The sequence below is a fragment of the Pholis gunnellus genome (assembly GCF_910591455.1).
Source record: "Pholis gunnellus genome assembly, chromosome: 13".
Classification (NCBI taxonomy): Eukaryota; Metazoa; Chordata; class Actinopteri; order Perciformes; family Pholidae; genus Pholis; species Pholis gunnellus.
In genome coordinates, this window is record NC_136540.1 from 14578221 (window position 1) to 14600127 (window position 21907).

Genomic DNA, 21907 nt, shown 5'->3' on the forward strand with positions numbered 1-21907 from the left:
GCGCTCAGAGATCTAATAGTGGAGAGGAATACAGCAGTATAATGGCCACTTTGCTCACAGCAGGATTGTGGCAGGTGAAGCACGGGACCTTTCTCTTTAATCCAAGGACTCAGCTGTCACATTTGGATGTCATTAAAGAGACAAGGCATTCATTAAATGACAAGGCCATACTGTGTCGGATTACCATCAGGTATTGATGTGCAACAAATGTAGTGATCGTTTCTTCAGACTCTTGATTACTGCGGCACGGGGCAGCTAACTTGGGGAAGTGTATGTCTGTTTTGTGTTTATTTGTGCGCGCGCCATGTGTATCTCAATGCATGGTTCCTATGCCGAGTATGGAAACGATCGGGGAAGACGCGTTTGAGGATTTGGCCAAATTCCAAATGCTGTCCTTTTGACTTGAAGACTGAGTCCTGGCAGACCTCAGAGACAGCAGTGCACAGGTGATCTTGGGCTGACTGGCTATCAAAGGGACAGATGGCATTGCCAACGTCATTGACTGCCTGACATATTGGTAGGTTAAAGGGACACAGTGGCAGTTTCTTTTCTTTTTTGTTGTTGTTGACAGCCAGGGCATTAGTATGATGATTGTGTGCATACAAAATGTTTTTATGTTTTTGACCTTTGTACGCGCTGAACCCGATTTGTGGAATTAGCATTAAAAAAAGCCTCCCCTCTTCTTAGACTCAGGGAGTACACACAGAACATAATGGTGAAATCAGAGGAACCTACTCCCTCCAGTGGTAAAGTAGTAGATTCTCTGATGTCGTGCGAGGATAAACATCCATAAGTCATAGCGTAGCATTGGCCAGCTCTGACCACTGGCCGACTACTATCCGGCTCTGCTCCATAGACTCGCATGCAGTCATTTCATTTTCTTCATTTACAGGCCGGTGTTGTAGATTTTGAGCTGGTTAAACGAGATGTTATAGTGATTTTCGTTACCAGGAGAGGTTGGAAGGAGATATATGTTAGACGTAAAAACCTGTGGCTAACATTAGCAGGGTACGCTAGCACATCATTAACAAGCGTTAGCTCTTCTATGGAAATGGAAAAAAGTATATATTATGTATTAAGGGAGTGCAGTTAGTGACAGTGTGGGCAGAGCCATAGAGGTAGCTCTGACAGCTTAAGGGAGTAGCAGCGGGGTGCGAAGCTTAGCAAATGGTCAATTCAGTGTGACTCTCCCTTCTGCATTCACCATTATGTAAAGTAATATAGGGTTAAAGCCAGGATGACTGACACTATTGACTTCCTGTTAACAGGAGCCAAAGCATGATGGGAACAAATGTTAATAAGAAAAAGACAAACAACCGGAGTGACAAAATCCAGGAAAATTAGCTTTTCATGTCTTTATTTCAGTTTTAGAACTTTATATTTTTGACAGTATCACTCTCCTATCCATTCATATTTACTTTAGTTTGTAGTGTGTTGAAAACCTGCTGAGAAATACCCGACCAATATACAGTGGCATAAAACATTTTCTTTTCATAAAAGGTGCTCTCAAACAAGTGCAGTACCAGTAAACATGACATTTCCGAGTAACCTATTCTGAAAATATCAATATATGACATTCCATGCTGAGACTATAGGCCATAAACCTGTGAATAAGAGAGTGAAAACTCAGCAAATACAGATGAGGGCTGAAAGGTTTTTTTGTTGAGTGCGTTGGCACAGACGCTTTATTTGCTGGGTCCACACTGGTCCACCAATATGTGGTATGGCTAAAAGGTGTGTTTCTGAAATGGATTCAGATTTTTTTTTGAATTCTCTTAGGAGGGCAGAGATGTCAATGGGGTGGTAACCTACTGCTGTGTCACTGCAGGAATATTGAAAAACCTTCAACTTGTTTTCCATATTTACTGCATCATGATTTTAAGTTAGTGGAAACCTGTCTCACCAGCCTTTAGAAACGAAAACAAGGTTTGCAGCTCATAAACATGCTGTCATTTAGTTGGGAGTCGCAGAGGGGTTCTTATTTTTGGTAACGCTGTAAAGTAACATTACCCAAAACTGATTATGAAAAGTCTATTATGCAATTCTACATCAGTGCCACTGTGGAATCCCTTTCTTTAAGATGCGTGTGCCTGTTTCATATGTGCACACAGAGATCGATGTGGTGGTATTTTGAGACTGGCGTCCCGTGGCTTGAAGCCGCCTTTGGGGCTCTCTTCAAATGAGGCACATATGCTCCATTAATTAGTTTTAGACTCGGTGTGGCAGGTGACAAAGTTAAGTGAACCTCTAAGGTTGTGTCTGGCTTTCACATGGTGAAACAGACATGGCTTGTGACATGAGATCTTTTTAATTAGTCTGTACAGCAAAGGTACACATTCTAAACATGAGGTCAACAAGTGGCAAACGTGTTTTATTTGCTTCATTTGTTACAGTCATACTTTTTCATGGTCCAAAGGTCAGCACTGGTGTTTTGCGATATACTGGTATTGATGGTACTTAAAAAGTACAATATTGATTTGATTTTAGTAATAGGATAATAATAATGTTTTGTAAATAATTCAGAGCCCCATAAATAATGTCCGTGTCTTTTGGTTCTTGCTTTTGTCAGTTCACCTGGTTGCCTTTTCACTAACTAATTGTTCTTTCTATATGCAGTTATTGTTGCAACCTCTCTCTACACTCGTAATTTGAGTTTAATTAATTTGCCAAAAAAATAAACAAAACACACAATGAATAAAGTTAAGGATACATTTGACTGATAACACTATTATTGCTTTTTTTTTATTATCATTATTTTTCTTAAAAGCCTTAACTGACTGTCACAAAGCATGTATATATTTCAGGCTCAACTGCCTGGGTTTTGATTCCCTAAGTCCATCCTCCATAGAAACGTCATGCAGCATGCCTATTTTACCTGCATTTCAGGTGACTCCAATCAAAATATTAAAATATTGCATCCATGCCAGTGTTTCCAATCAACATGGACTATCATACTTTTTTTGTTAGAAGATGTTCAAAATGACCTAATATTACTCTATCATTAGTAATGTCATGTCATTCTATTAAAATCTATATCATTTTCTAATGTCCTTGCTTTTATCAGACCACACAAACCATCTGTCAATCATCCAGCTCTGCCACCTGCTGAAATGTTAACACCTGCAGTCTTTCACCAACTGCTGCCACATTATCTCTCACATACCCTTTACAACCTTCCTGCTAACAATGTAGCATATTATGCTGTAATCATATACATACATAGAAAAAAACAACATGAAACATCAGTGTTATTGCTGGCAAAAAAAAAAAAATCACATTATGTTTATGTAATCTGTTCGTAATCTTCCCTTGAGGAGATTACCGCTCATGTCTGGGGACCATGACTGTCTGTGCAAAATGTCACTGCAGTCCATCCAATAGTTAGATATTTTAGTCCGGACTAAAGTGGTGAACCCACGGACTGACTGGGCAATTATTGTCTGCACGATGCGTCAGCCTCGCAATGTGTCGTCTTGGGTTAATGGCATACATATATTAAATGGTAAAACATTTCTCCGATACAATGCAGGTTGTATGTATTCATATTATATGTATTTCTTCCTTATTAATAATGATGATAATTAGGTTGGCACTCTGTGCTCCAAGCAGGCAGACGCAGCAGGTGGTGAGCTTGAGGCTGGCATTATTTCTCACAAGTCTTAGTTGCAAAATCCCAAGACATGTGACCTGCATGTTCCTTGCTTTTGGATGCTCTTACTATAATTTGCATTGAGGCTCAGTGTTGTCATGACAGCAGCAAGTCTTGCAACTTTCATCTGAGACAGTTGTACGGGTTTTTTTTATTTATTTATTTTTAAGCTTAGCTGGGCCATTGTTGGCCCGAAGGACAGCAGGGCAGAGAAAAGAAAACTACATTCTGGAGTTTGTAAGGAAACACCTTCACACATCTTCCAAAAGAATGAAAATCACATCTGAGAGGAAATTGAAATTGATTATTAATCGGCATTGCAAGAGTAGCCCCTTCTTCCCCATTTCCCTCTCAGCAAATGCTTCCTTCCGGGGCTGTGGTCACTCTCTTGTGCCATTCTAAAGTTCTGGGTGTTTTGCAGAAAATGTTGGAATAAATGTTTTTATTTATTTATGCCAAATCCAGGGCTTTGTCATTGCAAGGATATCTGTTTCAAAAAATATATATTAATAAACAATACCCTCTGCATTTAGTGTAAATAGGACAAACCCAGTCGCGGAGATCATCCATTCTCACTGGCTTCGCTCGCTGTTAGCAGCTCGGATTCAAAGTCTGGCGAGCTGTGTGTGGAAAACAGCAGATTTTCTTTTCTCTCTTTTTCTTTTTTTTCCTGACACCATCCATGCATGTAAACTGGCCTGAATTTCCTTTGAGGTGAGGCTTGGATTAGAGGCCGACACCCTGTACTCAGCCCTGTTATAGGATTTTATTATCACTGCAGGTTTTTTTTGTCAGCATTGCTACACCTGGCAGAGATTGTGCCACAACACTGCTCCTCAAAGACGGCTAAAATAGCATGACAAAGCCAGCATACAAGGACTAAGATAACAAAGAAAAATATCCCGCTCGGCCTCCATCTTTACATAATGGCTGAAATCCAGTATATTTTCTCTTGCCTCAGCAGCCAAAATGTGCGCAACAAAGGTCAAACCTCACAGAGTCCTTTGATGTACTTTTAAATAACCACACTGTGATGGTTCAGTAAAAATGAAGACCACGTCCACGTGGATTTGGAACAACCGCCTTTAACGCACATTGCAGTTGCTCTTATTTGAGTATGTGATGAAACAATCATATGAAACGTCAATTATAATCGCCCTTTTGAGACTTCCTGACATTGTTTCTATATATCCTTGTTTTCTGTGGTGGCAGCCCATCGTTATGTACAGTATGTGTGTGAGAGCACGCAGAGGCATCGTCTAGCACCGACTATGAAAAGAGCTGTGCCAAAGAAGTGTCAGAATATATCTGCTTGTCCTTGCAGAAGAAGTGGTGTTGGAACCTTAGGCTACGTTCAGATTGCAGGCAAAAGAGGCCCGAAGCGGTCACAAATTCCCTCGCTTCCACTGCACATCAACTTATAAATGAAATCGTAAACATGGAGAGTGCCTCCATGTTTACTTTATGCTCAAGCGGGCTGGGAGTGACACTATTCTTCTTTTTTCTAGTAATGTGTTATGGTGTGTCTGTGGAGCAGGGCTGCATATGCAACCGGGCAATAAAATCTCTCTCTCTCTCTCTAAACAGTAGCCAAGCTGGTCCCACCCAGCATTCGTAGCTAAACCTTTGAAAAATAATGAGCAGTAATTCGTAGATATCCCACAATATTGTTCAAGTAAAATATGATTTAATAGGGTTTAAAAATGAATCGTTATCGGTGCAACCAAGCCTTAGTTTTGTTTCAACCTTAAAGCAACTCAAGGGGAAAACCACTTGGTTAAGGCCTCAACAAAGTAGACTTGAAGTAGACTCGTATGAATCAAATGGGTTGTTTTAAAAAGGCAACAACTTATCTTATTTTGCCATTTAACCAAGAAGGGCTCCTGCTTAATACTCTCGGTCATGGTGTTCCCTGCGTTCAAACTAGAAACATACAAGTCTGAATCTGCAAATCATCGCAACATATTCTTTTGTTTGGGGATTTATTGAGTCAGTGAGGTGAGATATGAAACGTTTGTGTCGACAGATCATCTCTGGGTACGACCTTCACCAGAGAATGTACTACAGTCTGTTTACTGCATGTATGTAAATGTGGCCATTGTCTCGGGCTCTTTTTCCAGGATTAGCCCCTCATTTCCTTGGCACAGTTCCTTCACCCAGGGATGTCTCCGCTGAGTACACAGATCTACACAAAGCCCCCAATGTAATTTCACTGATACTATTCTGTCTCACAACACCGGGGTACACACACTCCTCTGTTATTGTTATCACTAAACCAAGAGCAGGGGAGGAGGCACAGGACTTGACTTAGGGAGTCAATTTAATCAATGCCTTCCATTTCTGTCACGTTGACCTTGACGAGATTGTTCTCTTCGCATCGCTCAAACACAGTTTAATGTTTCCGTGACGTGTAGCGTCCTGGCATTTTCTTTTATAATGAATACGTGACCAATTATCAGTCGTTCATTTTGACCTTATCTCTGTTAAAGTCAAAAGATTACATTTTCTAGCACAAGGGAATCCTCAGATGTCTGGTGTCAGGGGGAAAATCATTCAACATGAGCACACACAAAACGCAAACCAGGCTTCTGGCCACCTTTCACATCCACAGGCATAAATCCTGGGGAGTTTTTCAGCCGATGAAATGACCGGGGCTGGAGGCAGCTCAGTGACAGCGGGATGGGAGGAGAGCGTTGGTGGGTGTGGGGGTTGATAATCACGCTTGAGAGAAGAAAGGGCAGTCTGGTGGATGGAGAAAAACTCCACTGGGCTTCTTTTTTTTTCCCCAAACAGTGCCCCCATTAACAGGACTGATGTGCATCTCTGCAACAAGCTGCAAACTCATTTGGCCTTGGGAGCCATAGAGAGTCCTCAATGTGTTAGGATAAGTCACTCCTGAGACCACTAAAAGCCATTATTAGAAGGTGTTTATTGAGCTAGCCGTGGCCCAGATACGGCTTAATATCCTGAGAACAGTTATAGCCCATAATTATATTACATTTTGGATGAATACCGAACGTGATTAGATAAATGATGTATAGCTCCATCAGAAAAAAGGGGAAAAAACAAGGTGCAAAGTTTCTTAAGAGATAATGACCTGTTGGCTTTTGTTCTGCTTGGAGATGAAACATTTGCTTTCCTTCTCATGACTGCATTGTTTGTACCCAAAATAGAATTCATTACATCCACTAATCTATATATATCTATATATATATATATATATATATATATATATATATATATATATATATATATATATATATATATATAACATGGGGAATACCACAAAAGAAGAAATACCTGTAGTACATTTGGCAATATATATATAGTTTCATTTTCAGCTGTGTTTTAGCTTTCTATATGTAATGCGGGCCCACAAGTTTGTACCAGAAAGTGAAAATGAATACTGGTGACTTGTTATTTTCAGAAGAAGAACAATGTAACTGGTAATTATTACTGTCATTTTGCTGCAAAAGAAGAAATAATTATAGAATGAAAAATGATATGAATTCATATTGAAATGAAGTGTCACTGTCCTCTTTGCTTTGTCTAATTGAATTACAGCAAAGTTACAGCCCCCCTCCCAATTCGCAGAAGTGTAGAAAGCCTCATTATGAGCAGAAGTCCAACACAATTCTATCTCTAATAACTCAAAATTAAAGTATTTGTAGTTTTCCTCTCCAGTCAACATTGTGTTTCCAACATTATATCGACTTTTGTTTGTTTGACCAAAATAATTTGTCACATCTGCCTTGAAACCATTTTTGTATGATCACGATTTAAAGAAATTAGATTCTCATTGTTTTTCGCCGCAACAAATCTTTCATGAAACTGTCTAATGGTAAATGGACTTGTACTTTAACACTACATGTCATCTTTCGCATCATTTAGTCTTTCACACACTGATGTCAGGGGCTACCCTGATCATCATACCGTTCGACATGGTCTAATGGAGCCGGGATCGAACTGATTGAGACGCGACCCTGCTTTACCACTGAGCCACGGTCGCCAACACATGATGCAATCTGCGTCTTGTTACATCTATCCACATGCTACTTTATATTCCCTCCCCCACACCACCACTAATTGTACACATAGTCACATGAAGTGACACTAATGATCATGTGTCTTCTTATCTCGGAGTACATATGGAAATGCTGTCGGTTGCATTATGGGTAATGTAGGTTCCATCACTTTTGGAGCTCGACCGACACTAGGAACCTGTACTATACTATATGCCTCCCGAAAGCCCTCCAAATTTATACAAGTGTAGTTCTGAATCGCTGAAGTATTCTTTTAATATCGCACGTTATCAGGTTGGGATCCTCAAGCAAAGTGTTTTTTCAGGTTTTACCAGTCACTGCAACATATCAAAAGTAATGAGGCCTTTAAATAACAGACTTCACTATTCAGAACCAGGGATCAGGCTAGCAAAGCCAGAACTGTCTCTTGAATCACTACAAAAGTAAAAACTTTATGACGTTGGTTTTAATCATTTAATTTTCAACTTTGTTTGACCCTTTAGCTACTCTGTTTTTAATGGCGCTGCTGTCTTTTTAACACGAAACCCCTTTTGACAACTTTGAAAAAGACTCAATAAATCTTAGGCCAAGTCACTCTGTATGTGAGCAGTGTAGTGCGCTACCCGAGAGGCAAAAGATTTAACTGACATTTTTAAATAGGTTCAATGAATAGGTTCATTGGGACTTTAATTACATTCACTCTTTAACCGAGAGTGTTGTGGGCAATGGAAGTGGATCTTGACAAGCCAATGTGCTCTTATGACACCCCACCCACATAGCGCCGCTGTATTCCTGATTGCCCTTCTATCTGCAGGCAGCACGGGCACACCAGTAAAATCACGAATGCTTAATTAGCAGATTAGGAGATCCAATTAGGAGATCTCCTCTGTCTCAAATCAGGCCTCTGTCAATATGTCTTGTGAAAATGAGATACTCCCAATTAAGGTGAGCGCTTCTCCCACTGCAAAAATGACCACTCTTGATTGACTGTTGCATGCTTTGTTTAGCCCCGTGGATACCTTGTTTGATGCCCATCCGTGATTAATCATTTATATTTCGGCACATTTCAGAGGGAGACTGAGCTGTGGGTCAGCGTTAAGATAAGTCCAGACAGAAATGAACGTAATATGAACTGTTTGCGTCTGTGTTTACATCGGTTTTATGCTATACCTTGCCTTTAATGACAACCTGCAACTCAGTTTTATTTGGAAAGGCCTTTATATGGATTCAGAACAGAAAGCAGTGCTGTTGCTTGTGATATACAATAATAATAAGCTCCCCCATTGTGGTTATCATCTATCTTTTTACATCCCTACACCCGTGGGTTATTGCCCGTAGATCCATCATTAAATCTCGCTCTGAGCAGCCTCCAACACGCAACATAACACACAGCAGCTATTTATGTTAAAGCTTCATTTATTTGTATTCGGCCACTAGGGGGCAGAACAACTCCCAAACAAGCTCACTGACGCGCTGCCGTGATATACAGTATCACAGAGAGTTTCCGGGATGACCGGTGAACCAGAAGTGCAAAACTGCTGACTCATTTCCAGGTTTTAGGACTTATGCCTGCAGCACTCTATTACCTAATAAGTTACTTTGTTTTCTTTAAGAGGATCCCCACTAGCATGAGCATTGGCTATTTGTCACGGGGTCCACACACATACAAGCAAACATGCTAGCACACTATAGCCTCATAAATGCTGCAAACAAAACAAATCATGTCATTTAATTTTAACAAACATTAAGCTAATCAATCACAATTCCTTAAGAATTCAAAGGAAACTTGATTGTTCCCTTATCAACACAAATAAATAGTAATATTTAATAAACATAAATCCTCGTCTGGATGACCTTAAATTGTATATTTAACCATCCTGCACTTTCACAAATTTAAGTGCAAGAATCAGAATATATTTCCCATTCTTTCCTAAGAAAGACCCAGGTTTTCCCTTTCCTTTTGGCACTGGTTTGGTCTCTGCCAACTCTTAGAAAGAAACATATCTTGCTCTCTAGCTACTAGATGCTAGACTTTCTTCAGTTTGGTGATACGTGTCTGTTGATTTCACCCTCTGGGACAAGAAGGTGGAGGAACGGCTGTCAAACTTGGATGAAAATTCTAGAGTCGTGATCAAACAGCTACATGGTTCTTTCAAATATATATATAAATGGCACCAACCATTTTGGGACATTGGTTGTGTTTTTAGTCTCCACACATGCGTGAAAGCACTTAACTGAACACTGCAACAGAAGTGACTTTCAAGGAAAGGCAATAAATAAAATTGCCTTGAATGTGCACTTCTTTGATTGCTAAAACAATGACCCATGCAATGTTGACTCCCTATGTGAGATAATAACACAAATAAACTGTATTTCAAGAGGTGACAGTAATTGCCCATAATTGATACACATTGATATGACGTGCAAATTGTTTTATATGGGATCGTTGGGACTGAGTGCTTCCAGAAACTGACAGCACATGCTCTGCAGCTGTCATCCAGACAGTTCTTCTGGCTTATAAACAGGGCTCTTTAAAAATGGAACCCAGACAACCCTCTTTTATTTTTTGTTTGTTTGTTTGATTATGACAGAAATTGTTGGCTTTGTCATTTCATCAAGAACTTTTCATGTTAAGCTCTAGCCCTATTCCTAGGGAAAAAAATTCTAAAATAGCATACCAAAAATGATCAACAATAGCTCCTCTACTAAAAGGCTTATATGCATATTTCTGGTGTCCTTTGAAAGGTACGCTAATAAGGTATATAAATCCATGTAAGTAAACTATTTATACTACAATTTCCGAGTAAATAGAGATGCAATAAAAGAAAAAATGCAACTTTTATCATCGCCTAGTATGTAATTTGAATTTCAAAGGCAATATCACCATTAAAACCAAGATTTCATGGATAATGATGCAACTGAATGTCTTCTCCTACTCTTTACTACAGCTGTGACTGTATATTTGATGAAAATATACTAAAATATAGGCGGTCTCCATGTTTTGGCCAGGTTTACTGTTTTAATGATGGCTGTTTGCTGGGAGTTTTGATTCAAAACACAATTTATTTGCACATAGCCATGTTACAATTAACGTAAGTCCCCAAAAAACATTTTAAATAACAGTTAGCAAAGGAAGAGTCCCATGCTTTACAGGCAGATATGTGGAGACTGGAAGCTGCACAGTACTTTACGTGATATTCCTCAGATTTGTCTCAGCAAGCTGAAGAGAATGATAAAAGGCTTGTTGGTGTAATTGCTTCGATACAGCCAACCAGTGGTCAGCCAGAGTTCCCTTAGTGCAAGATGACTGCTGACTCCCGTTAGTCCCAACTTCACTGTAGAACCCTTGAGTAACTGAATCTGCCAATATTTTGGCAAGAACCTAGATGTAAATTGTGAATTGTGCCTGATTTGTTTGCCCATTTAAAAAGGTACTGTGTTTTTGAGACAAGGTGCATTTAGGTGCATTAGAAAGCTTGGATTTTCTAGTTCCCACCCTCATTCCAAACATGACAAGAAAATTATCCCACATCTTTTAATTAAACAACTCGCTCTTATATTTTGTACGACGTTACTGTTAAAATTTGACAACATACAGTTGAGTTACGGATACAGAGGAAGGTTATGTTTTCATAACAGTATACCATCCATATCTTCTATAGGAAGACCATCTTTCCTCACACATTTGTGTAACTCCGTCTGTTGGGTATAATGTTGCTGCGGCATGAAAGACCTGCAAAGGTCTAGATTCAGCAAAGAAGTTGAGCTTTGTGCTCACTTTGATTTTGGGAAAGAGACTGTGCATCCTGAATGATTAAATCATAAATCTTATTTTTTCATCTCATTTTAAAAGCATCAAATCCAACTTTAAAAAGACTTAATTGCAATCAAACTAAGAAGAGAAAACAGGTGCCAGTGCATCGTCAGTGATTAAAACACACACCACCAAAGCTAAATGTACTTTAGGAAACAGCACAAACACGCTACACGAACATTGTGGACACTATGAAATCCTCCTGTGACATCAACCAATATGAATGACTTTTCAGAGATGTTTGCATGAGAGCAAATATATTCTCTTTTTGTAGTTTTCTCTATTTTTCTGTCATGTTTGGAGAACAGAGAAAAAGGTGTTTGTTTTTCAATATGTCATGACATGATGAATATTCCTCAGTTGGGTACAAACTAAGTGCTTGGAATAAGTTGGCAATAACATACACGTATTAACAAGCTGTGTGCTCATTAAAGAGAAGACGAGAACTGCTGGATTCATTAACACCTACATTTTGAATTCAAGGTTTATTTCTGAAACTAAACTCAAATCTCACCCAGCAAATTAACAAACAGAAGAACAGTTAATACAGGAAGAAAGGCAACTGGATTAAATAAACATATTTACCAATTGTACCCGACAGTGGAGCTAAAGGATCATTTTGGTTTATCACAACTCTGGTCTTATATATTTTTAGTTTTCTAGATCATTATCAGAGATGACAACCAACCAAGTGAGTAATTCTCAGATCTCAACATTTAAGTACAGAGTTATTATTACCCAACTTGTATTAAACCATGAATTATCCTTTAAATTGCACTTTCCATTGACTACATCTGTGCCCACAGTGTGATCAATCATTTGGTCTGACAGTCCTTTACTGGCCTCCATGAAACCATGCAATGATTGATATTCACGGTCTCCAGAAGAGGATTCCTGTCAAATGTTTTCGTCCCTCTCTCATGTCTCTCGTCTTGAAAAACAAGACACCTTGCCAAGTATTTTGAAAATCAACCTCTTCAAAACACACAGAACTTTAGTTTCAATTCTAGCGAAGATCCCAAAGTTTCCAATGATAACAAATATGTCAGGCTGAATTTTGGTGAAATGGGTATGAAATGATGCATAGGACATCTACAATATTTCTTTTTGATGTAATGGTTATGAAAGAAAGATGTATTAGCTTTGAATATTTCTCTCAGTGTAAGCATCATACAACTTCAATGAAGAGCTGGAAGAAGCTGTCAGACTCAAGGATTTATTTATTTTTTAAAGAAATTTTTTTGGCGTTTCTGCTTTATTGGGTAGTGATAGCTTGAAGACAGATAGGAAAGGAGAGACAGAGGGGATGACACAGCAAAGGAATCGAACCTGGGCCGCTGCGGTTAGAACTCAGCCTTGATACAGCGCTCTACCAGCATCATATTGAATTGAGTGTCGCTTTAAAATGACAGCTCTTAAGCCAGAATGTCTCATTTTGTTAAATGCCCATTGCCTCGACTCCTCTCTCCTTGCGCCTCTTCCTCGCCTCAACTGCTGGCATCTCAGGCGCACAAGGGGCGAAGGAAGGAAGGAGGAGAGGAGGCGAGGAAAATAATCAAGGACGTACAAACTGAGAAATGAGAAGAGCCCCAGAGGTACTGGGGAGCCTCAAGGATTTCTAACCTTAAAGCAACCTGTGGGGGTGAAAGTGATTCCCATGTAGTTTATCGCGTACTTTCAAGCTCTTTCAAAGTAAGAGTGACCACAGAACCTTCCCTCTAGCACCACCAACAGGCCAGACTAGGGCCAGTCGTGTTCACGCAGGTTAATCCACAAGGCTCCAGTTTGTAAATTGGATGAAGCAACGTATGATGTGTTGTAGACTTGTGGACTCGTTGTGGAGACTTTCATGTTCTCTTCCCCCCCCCCTCCCCCTTATCAGAGTTTTAACCAGGAATATTTGATATAGACAACCAGGAATCATTTATTGCAACCGTCCAAGCTACCCCCACCACTCAGACCACACCGCACACACCAAACACACACACACACACACTCTCCTGCTTCCCCAAAAGCCACAGTCCACATTAACATCGTAATAGGAAAGTGTGTTAAAGCACAGCTTTAGCAGCCTGACAAGAGCGAATTGGATGTCAGAGGGATTCCTGCTCAGTTTAATTGAATCTGCCCAGCTCTAAAAAAGAAAATCTGAAGTCAAAATAACCTATTAGATCCGTCAGGTAATGTTTTGTTGAGTTTGACATGTGGCACTGCTCTGCCTCCCCCACCTCCCTCTGTTATCCCTGCAGGTTATAGCGCCGGTGTGTAGAGGTGGGTGGTAGCTGATGTTATCCATGATGTTTCTCTCTCTGTTTCTGTTATTCGTTAATAAATTGTGGCCTGCTGCTTCTTTTTCCTGGAGCTCACTCAGCAAATCCCTTGAGTGTAGAACTAGGCTGGAGAAGCGTGTGTCGGGGTTTTAGCGAGTTACTATAGCTAATGGATGGTGGGGGCTGATGGTTTCCTTCACGTGAGCTGACTGCTAAGAGCTGGCTGGTGTTCAGTCTTCTGTCTTTACTTTTTCTGGCATTCCCTATTTTCTTGTCTTTAAAAAAGACATTATCGAGGAAGTGAAGGTTAAGTGTATGGTGTAATGGTATCTTAATAAGCTGAAAGCACAAAAATGCATTAGTAATGTACACATTATATCATATACCAGAGTGCTAGGTGGATGGCGAATCAATTCCAGGTCACATCTCAATGCAACACTTGCGCCAAGTAAGTTATCTTCTCTCCACCACCTTCACCTCCACCTCCACCCCTCCCATTAATTTTACTACAACACATCGTGTGGGCTAGTGATGAAAAAATGTGCTCCTCCTTTGTGCTTAGAAGGGCCAATCACATCCACAAACGGATATTAACTTTGGGTTGTCATGGATCCCTACACTTGATCAATAGCTTTCACATAGCATTAAAGCCAAGAGCTTCAGGGGCTTGTTGTCCAGTCGCTGGCGTTTTTTTAATTCAATTCAAGACTTAAACACATTATAAAACATTCCCACTCAGTGAATAGTTTGTAAATGTGTTGTTGTCTGCACGGTTGACTTCAGGTTTCTTCTACAGCTTTCTTCAACAACGTTTTTTTTTTCTTTTTTTTAATTAAACTGACATTGGATGCAAGAAACATTGAATCGAATGTCAGGTGAATGTGCTGTTTTTATCAATCAGACATACCAGGCTTGAGTCACAGTGTGCATGTTGCATGTGCAATTAATGGAGGTTTGCACACATAATAAGAGGAGATGTGTTAACAGAGATAATGTGTTCCATTGAATGTACTGAGCAACATTCTCTCTGGTAGAACAGGAGGCATAGCTCAGTTGGGATTCACAAGAGCCACAAAGAGTCGTCCGTCCATTGGCTATACCGGTGGGTAAACACAGCGTTACTCGGGTCGACATGGAGATGGACAACCATTCAAACTTATGGGCAGGTGCATGTCAGAGATTACGTCACAAATTGACTTTAGCTTGTAATGCTTTTTTTTACGATTAAAGTTCCAGCTTTTAAAACTGCTGCCGTGGTTCGACTTTAATTTGGGCGGCTAAGACGGACACTTTGTGGGTTTCTGTGGGGTCGGGCCTGATTTCTGTTTTTTTACCCTGATCGTAGCTCTATACCTTTGTGAATGAAACATGCATTCTAGATAAAACTGCCTTCCTCTAATAACTGATTATTAGCTACAGATATGAAGAAATTAGGCTAAACAGAGTGAGATTATGAAATCATAATTTTACGAGCATTATTCTGCGTAATAGTAATGAGCTCTCCTTCAGAGTGTGTCTGGAGGGCAGTACCAGGAGCTGACTGCGTAATCAGCTGCTGCCTTAGTAAATCAGGCGCTGAATACACACAGATTGCGGCCGCAAACCGAATGAAAATCGCAGCGCTTATTTGCGCGACGCCATTTTCTCAGTAAATGTGTCCCCGAGTGATTTCACACAGCACATCAGGAACATCGTCATTCCTGTCCTGCTCAGTTTTAATCAATTCCTGATTGCAAACCAAACTGTTATCGTCATGGCAATTTTGTAGAGTAGTTATTAAAATGTTGGCTAGATTAAAAAAAAGGAGACAAACTTGTCCCAGGAGTATAACAGAAGATCCCAAAAGAAGACATATTGCCGTACAACACCTGTATTAATTCAAACCTTAAGCAGTGAACGCAACAATGGTTAACAAGCAGACCAGTCCAGTACGGTACAGTCCACCAAACCACACATTTAGGCTGAGGCAAATATCGTCTTGCAGACCGTCCACGAGGCAAGGGAAATAGTTATGTTAAGTTATGTGCTTTGAGATGGAAGTTTATGTACAACGTGTAAAATGAATGTGAAGAGATGGTTGGGGTTTGGTACAGATTTGTTGCGGATAAGTTAATTAGAGAATCCAAGAATTGGACTTCCGATGGGATCCATGTAAAAGATACTCTACTCTTTGTGATAAACAGCCATTGAGAACCTACATATTTTACCAACTATTTAGTCTTCTGTTCATGAGTATGGGCACTGCGGCTCCAAGGTCCCTACATTTAAAAGGGATTTGTTGATGTTTTGAAGTGGGTTTCTATAAGGTACTTATCCTTACTTAGTGTATTACCTACTACTAGACGGCGGTCGGCATGACCTGAGTTTGGAGAAAGTTTGGAGTTTTAATGGTCTACTATATTTAGAATATTTTCACGGCTCTATCTTGCCATCACACAGCCCTCTTCAACCAACTGAACCGTAAGTGAAACTTATCCATGCTCTCTTCAAAGCAAGCCGATTCCATGAAGAAATACAGTAGAGATAAGATTCATTTCAAACTGGTGGCCTGCCGACCACCATCTACTGTTTAATGCACTGGCTATAGATATGTACCTGATACAACCTCACTGAAAAATACCGAACTATCGTTTTAAAGTATCATCTAGAGGCCTATCAGCACAATTGACTGTCAGACACCCCAGCAGGGATGTGGTGGCTGATTGCTATTCCCACAATGTAACACTGAGAACTGTCGTCTATCCACACTGAGTTTCTTTTTCCTTTGCTTTCAGATTCCCGAGCTGGAGAAGGAGCACCCAGAACGGTGGACCATGCAGTGATTGGAGGAGTGGTGGCCGTGGTCGTCTTCGCCATGCTCTGTCTACTCATCGTCTTGGGGCGCTACTTCGCAAGACACAAAGGTACTGGACCTGAAAATACAGCTTTATACGCAGAGCTAACGCATTCACCTTTGCTTTCTAACTAAAGCTGCATTGGGACAGATTATTATATACAGCATGCATAAATGAAACTATGGACAGTAGCTGGAAATGTTTACCATCCACAGGCGGTGACAGAGTGAAACAGCAGCTCTGGACTCAATCAGCCAATAAAACACCACCCTATCGTCACACGTTACAGCCAAGTTACTGTAGTTGTAGAAATTGTGAGGTGGGTGGGTTATAAAGATACTGTTCGAGTTTGACTAATAACCACCTGGCAAATAAATCTCTTCCTCTTTATTTGGAGAACGTGGGACAGGATGTACAACCTGAGTTTGGAAAAGAAATACATGAAAGCCAGGAAGATACATCACTACCGTACAAACCAAACCGTCCTTGTTCATGCTGATAAAGTCAAATCAAATCAACAAACAGCATTACTTAAAAAATAGATACAGAAAAACTTGAGTAAACTTTGGAGGCAGTTTAAAGAAAATACAGTGTTTACAGACTACACTAAACACTAGCATATATGTTCTACTTACAGGGATATTATACCAAAGATTTTCTAGAAATAGCTTTGAAATGTATTCTATTTGTTTCGTGTACAGGGACACAAATTGTCAATTTTCTTCATGTCCTTCAGCATAAAAACAATGGCAATGGAAAGTCAATTAAGATCCTTTTTTGTGGCGAACACATAAATTAAACGCATCCATGTGACTATGCAGCAGTAAAAGTCACATAGAGACCACTTTGCCTAATGGCATTGTGTATGGTGCAAGTTGTAAGCTTTTAAAATTGCAGTGGATGCCAGATATGAATATTCATGAAAGAGCAATAATGATAGAGAAGAGATTTTATTTTGGTTGCCCCACCTATGCAGAGAAATGTTGAGATGAGAGACTGGAGCCAGGGGAAGTCATTTGGGAAAAACTTTTGATAATGATTACTCAACAAAACAATTAGGCTTCTTGAAGCGACCCTTAACCATGAGAACAAATGTGGGAGTAGGGTGTATTAACCGGCAACGGGGGCGGATCACAGCATAGATAGATAGATAGATGATATGACTGTTCAAACTAAGGTTGCATTTCCAAAAGTCATAGGGTCGGACACCTTAAAGTGCCAATTTTAAGCCATATAGGCAAACATTTTGTACCTATAACCAAGAGCACTAAACGGGAAGGCTGCCATCGGCATGTGAGTTTAACTCATTTACCTCACCAAATATACACCAATCTTCTTAATCAGCAATGAACTTAACCAATTATGCAAAGAAGGCAACGAATACTAGCCAATCAGAGGCTGAGTAGGGCCGGAGAACATAAATACGGGGAACAAAAAGGAAAAAAAGAAATAGGATTTGGCTTTTTATCACATCCTCAAGATATCCCAGGTAACCATCCTTGTGATGCAGCACCACCTTATTTCCATCTATTCAAGCAGAACCTGTGCTTTTATTTCCACATTTTAAGTGCCCATCCTCATTCGATCTCGAATGTCGCCTCCGTTATCAACCTCTGCTGTGATAGGATGTGAATAAATCTTTAAATAAATTCAGTTTTAAGGGGCTCGCGAGTTCCTTTTTTCTCCTCCTCCGAACTTGACAAGGTTAATTTGAAGGTGTGAGCCATGCTCCTCCACACACTCGAGATCATTTTAAAACCCTGATTTTCATGTGCCAATTTGAATGAAAAGAAGTGGAAATGATGTATAATCTGAATATTACAGCTTGCTGGTGTTAGGTTTGTGTAAATGGCCACATGCAGAAGGATTTACATAATTAGGTGCTGAGGGATGTAGAGGCACATTTTAATCTTTTGTATCATCTACGCAGCAGGCTATTACCCAGTCCGTGACTCTGTCCTCCATCCCCTCCACCTCAGGTACCTACTTCACACACGAAGCCAAAGGAGCAGACGACGCAGCGGACGCGGATACAGCCATCATCAACGCAGAGGGTGGCCACACCAACTCGGACGAAAAGAAAGAGTACTACATCTAATCAAAACAGGACCCCCTCACTCTAGTGTCCTCTTTGGGACAACGAGCTGTCTTTGGGGCCGGGGCAGAGGGGGGTTTGACGGAGGGATTTGAGTTGGTTCAGGGTCACTTTTAGTGAGAGTCGAGGGTTTAGGGAGTAGAAGAGAGAGGGGGTTTTAAAGAAAGGCCTGGTTTTAAGCCGTTGTTTAGTCTAGTCTGCAGATGTAGATGGAATGTTTTGTGTGTAAAAAAAATTTAAAATCAAAAAAGGACAAAAAATGGGAGGGTTCGGGTTTTCAGTAAACTGAGAAGGGGACGGGGTTGCGGGTGGGAAGGCTGCGCCATACGTTGCCAGAAATCACTGTAGAGAGCTTCACCATTTCAACACCTCCCTAACTGCTGGTACGAATTTCATTTAGTTCAACCATTTGCAGAAAATTCTGTGCCTTGTTCTATCCATCCTTTGGATTTGTGTTGATCCTCATTTGCATAACCTTGTTGCTCTCCTTTTTTCCCTGTTTCATCTTTCCCACTCGTAATCATCGATGTGCTGTTGGCTTTTTTGTATGAGGGTAAAATTACACAGCCACTTTATTCATTTCCCTGAATGTGTCTGCACACACGCTTCCTCTACTGCATAACAAAAACTCTTTCCAGTATACTGTGATTTGTCTCAAGCCATTACTTCCCTCTCCTTTGTTTTTTCCCCGAAGTTTTGACAGCTCCAAAAATGCATGGAATGCTTTACATATCATTGTACAAAGGACATAAATGAGAAACAGGTTTGATGTACTGTATATGCTCTCCCTGCCCCCCCACCCACCGCTGAACATAACCACATTCAAAACATAATCAAAAAGAAGGCAGCAGGGGATCATATTAAATGATTTCATTGGGCCAATTCACTTTTTAAATTCATGTTTCGCAACCTCAGTTTGTTCTTCAAAGCAGTTTTTACTACTGCCTCTTAAAAAATACCTTTCTTAGTAAAGAGAAGTAGTACATCATTTGTCTTCACGGTGGTGCCATTTCATTATTTTGATTTCTTTCTCTGTTGAGAACTATTTGTTTTTTTTATTATTAGTCTGGATGGAAGCTCTGTCTTCCCACCAGCTTTTATTGAGTTGTAATGATGTGATTCAATTGATTTCCATCTGCTTTCACTCCAGAATATTTTTCTTACAAATGGGAAAGTAAGAAAATGTAAATTGTTTTAAAATTGGTTTTGGTAGGCTCTCAGTCAAGCTGTCTCAGTAATAAAAGGCTGTTGAAAAAAATATTTGCTATTAATATTGGCCAACTAGCAGAAAAAAATGCTGGTGTATTGTACATAACTTTACCGATAAGAGAAACGGCCTCAACCAAACGCATTCAAATTGATTTAAGGAACACATAAGCTGCACAAAACGTCCTGCGTTCATGTTATCCCATAGACACCCAAGCCAATGGAATCACAGCTGTATTGTACACTAATCCTTACTAAGAAATATTTTTTACAACTTAATAGAATTGCAATGGAGTACCTTGGTGGATTTTATTCTGTTACACTCATTGTGAGTTTTGTCAATATGGAAGTAAATGTCTTCAAACTGAAATGCTCTGAAAGACAATCCAGTCTTTCCACTTTCCATCACCTTCTAATCATTTTTCTTTGATGCAGCAGCTTGAGTGCGTAGACAATTGCTAATATTTTTGCATGTATGTACGTGCTAAAACTCATTCTTTTTGCCTCTCTATCTTGCTTTATGTATCACCTGCCAAAACTGAATGAGGATCTGTTTTGCTGCGCCAGCTGGGGAGCACTGAGGAATGCCAAAAGTAATTAATTGTTAGTAACTGAACCTAATACACATGTTGTGCTCCGGGATGGTAATCCATGGGTTACATTAATGCCCTGGCTTCTTAACATGGCAATAAGGGTCTATTCATGGCATTGTTTGTCATCATTATGTGTTCACACAGCAAGCAGCTCGCCTAATGAGCCCTTACTCTGTTATGTCAGCTGTGGGTGGATTGAGGTGGAGGTCTAGGTGGCAGAGTACACCTTCAAAGTTTTGAACAGGCTCTGTGTGTCATGATATTTTGTCATTTTATACATTTATTCAACACAAATGATAAACTTAACATCAACCCCAAGAGTGTCTGCAGCTATTCCTAAAGTATTCATTTTTTAAGTCACTTATGCCTGCGTTTCTTTCAAAGCTGTTCTGAAGTATTTGTACCAGAATCAATTTGACAAACTTTAATCATATCAAATCATTAGAGAAAAAAAGTTAAATTATTTGCCTTGTAAAGTAACATCAGTGAAATTATACACGTTATTTAAGCACAAAATTAATATGTGCAATGTTTATGCCCTGTATGTGTTTAATTTTGTGTCCAAATTTGCTTGTTTTTTAGTTGATTGATGTATTTTTTTCTCATATGAGTTTTTAGCTAATACTGTGGCTTATCGCCACCGTACTCTTTACTCTACCGTTAACCTCGGATTTCACTGAAGTCTTTTGGTTTTCCATTGTTCTGAAATTACTTTATATACATGATGTATATCAATGATAATAATGAAATATACACAGTTTTGATTTATACGTAGCTAGACGCCATTGTCATAACGGTGTTGCTTGCTGTGTGGACACTCATATCCAAGATTCAATACTTTTTTGCCATGTTAACACGTTTGATTGGAATTTCTCAATGTGCAGCTCAGATTCCAACACATTGAACAATGTGATAGCTTTAATATATCATAGTCATGCATGAAGACAGCATTCAGTCTTTCCATATTGAGATTGTGGTTTTGGGTTTTATTTTCAACCTAAACCCCATGCATCCTAAAAATTCTGTTCCCATACAACAAAACTGCATTGTCAACTACGTGTTTGCTCCCGGATTACGTTTGCTTTTGACGTGTCACAAATACCTTCTTAATAGTAGTGTGCGGAACTCTTTGTTGGGAAGAAGTGGGTCCACACAGGACTCTCACCCAGGAGAACCCTGAAGTAAACTTTGACTCATTCAAATTTTAGTTCATGACTTCGAAAAACGTGACGAAGATACTTACTACAAATATATTATTTAAGGACAGATTCCAAAAAAAAATGATTATGATTATGAATTAAACGTTAATCAAAATTCATGTTTTGCTCTGTGGAAGATATCTGACGATTGGTTGCTAATTCAAATGAGGCTTGTGAGTTAATAGTCCAATGACACTGCCGTGGATAACGTTCCATAAATCTAGA

General features: G+C 39.7%; 1 protein-coding gene across 1 annotated transcript in view; it reads left to right on the forward strand.

Moving 5' to 3' along the window:
• cadm1a (cell adhesion molecule 1a) overlaps nucleotides 1-18687 on the forward strand; it is a gene marked incomplete at its 3' end in the record, with an annotated part of 349787 nt that extends 331100 nt beyond the window's left edge. The window contains exons 9-10 of the mRNA XM_079172305.1: nucleotides 16530-16658; nucleotides 18569-18687. Of these exons, the coding sequence (XP_079028431.1) occupies nucleotides 16530-16658; nucleotides 18569-18687 (248 nt within the window). The remainder of the gene's footprint in view (nucleotides 1-16529; nucleotides 16659-18568) is intronic.
• Nucleotides 18688-21907: the final 3220 nt, after the last annotated feature.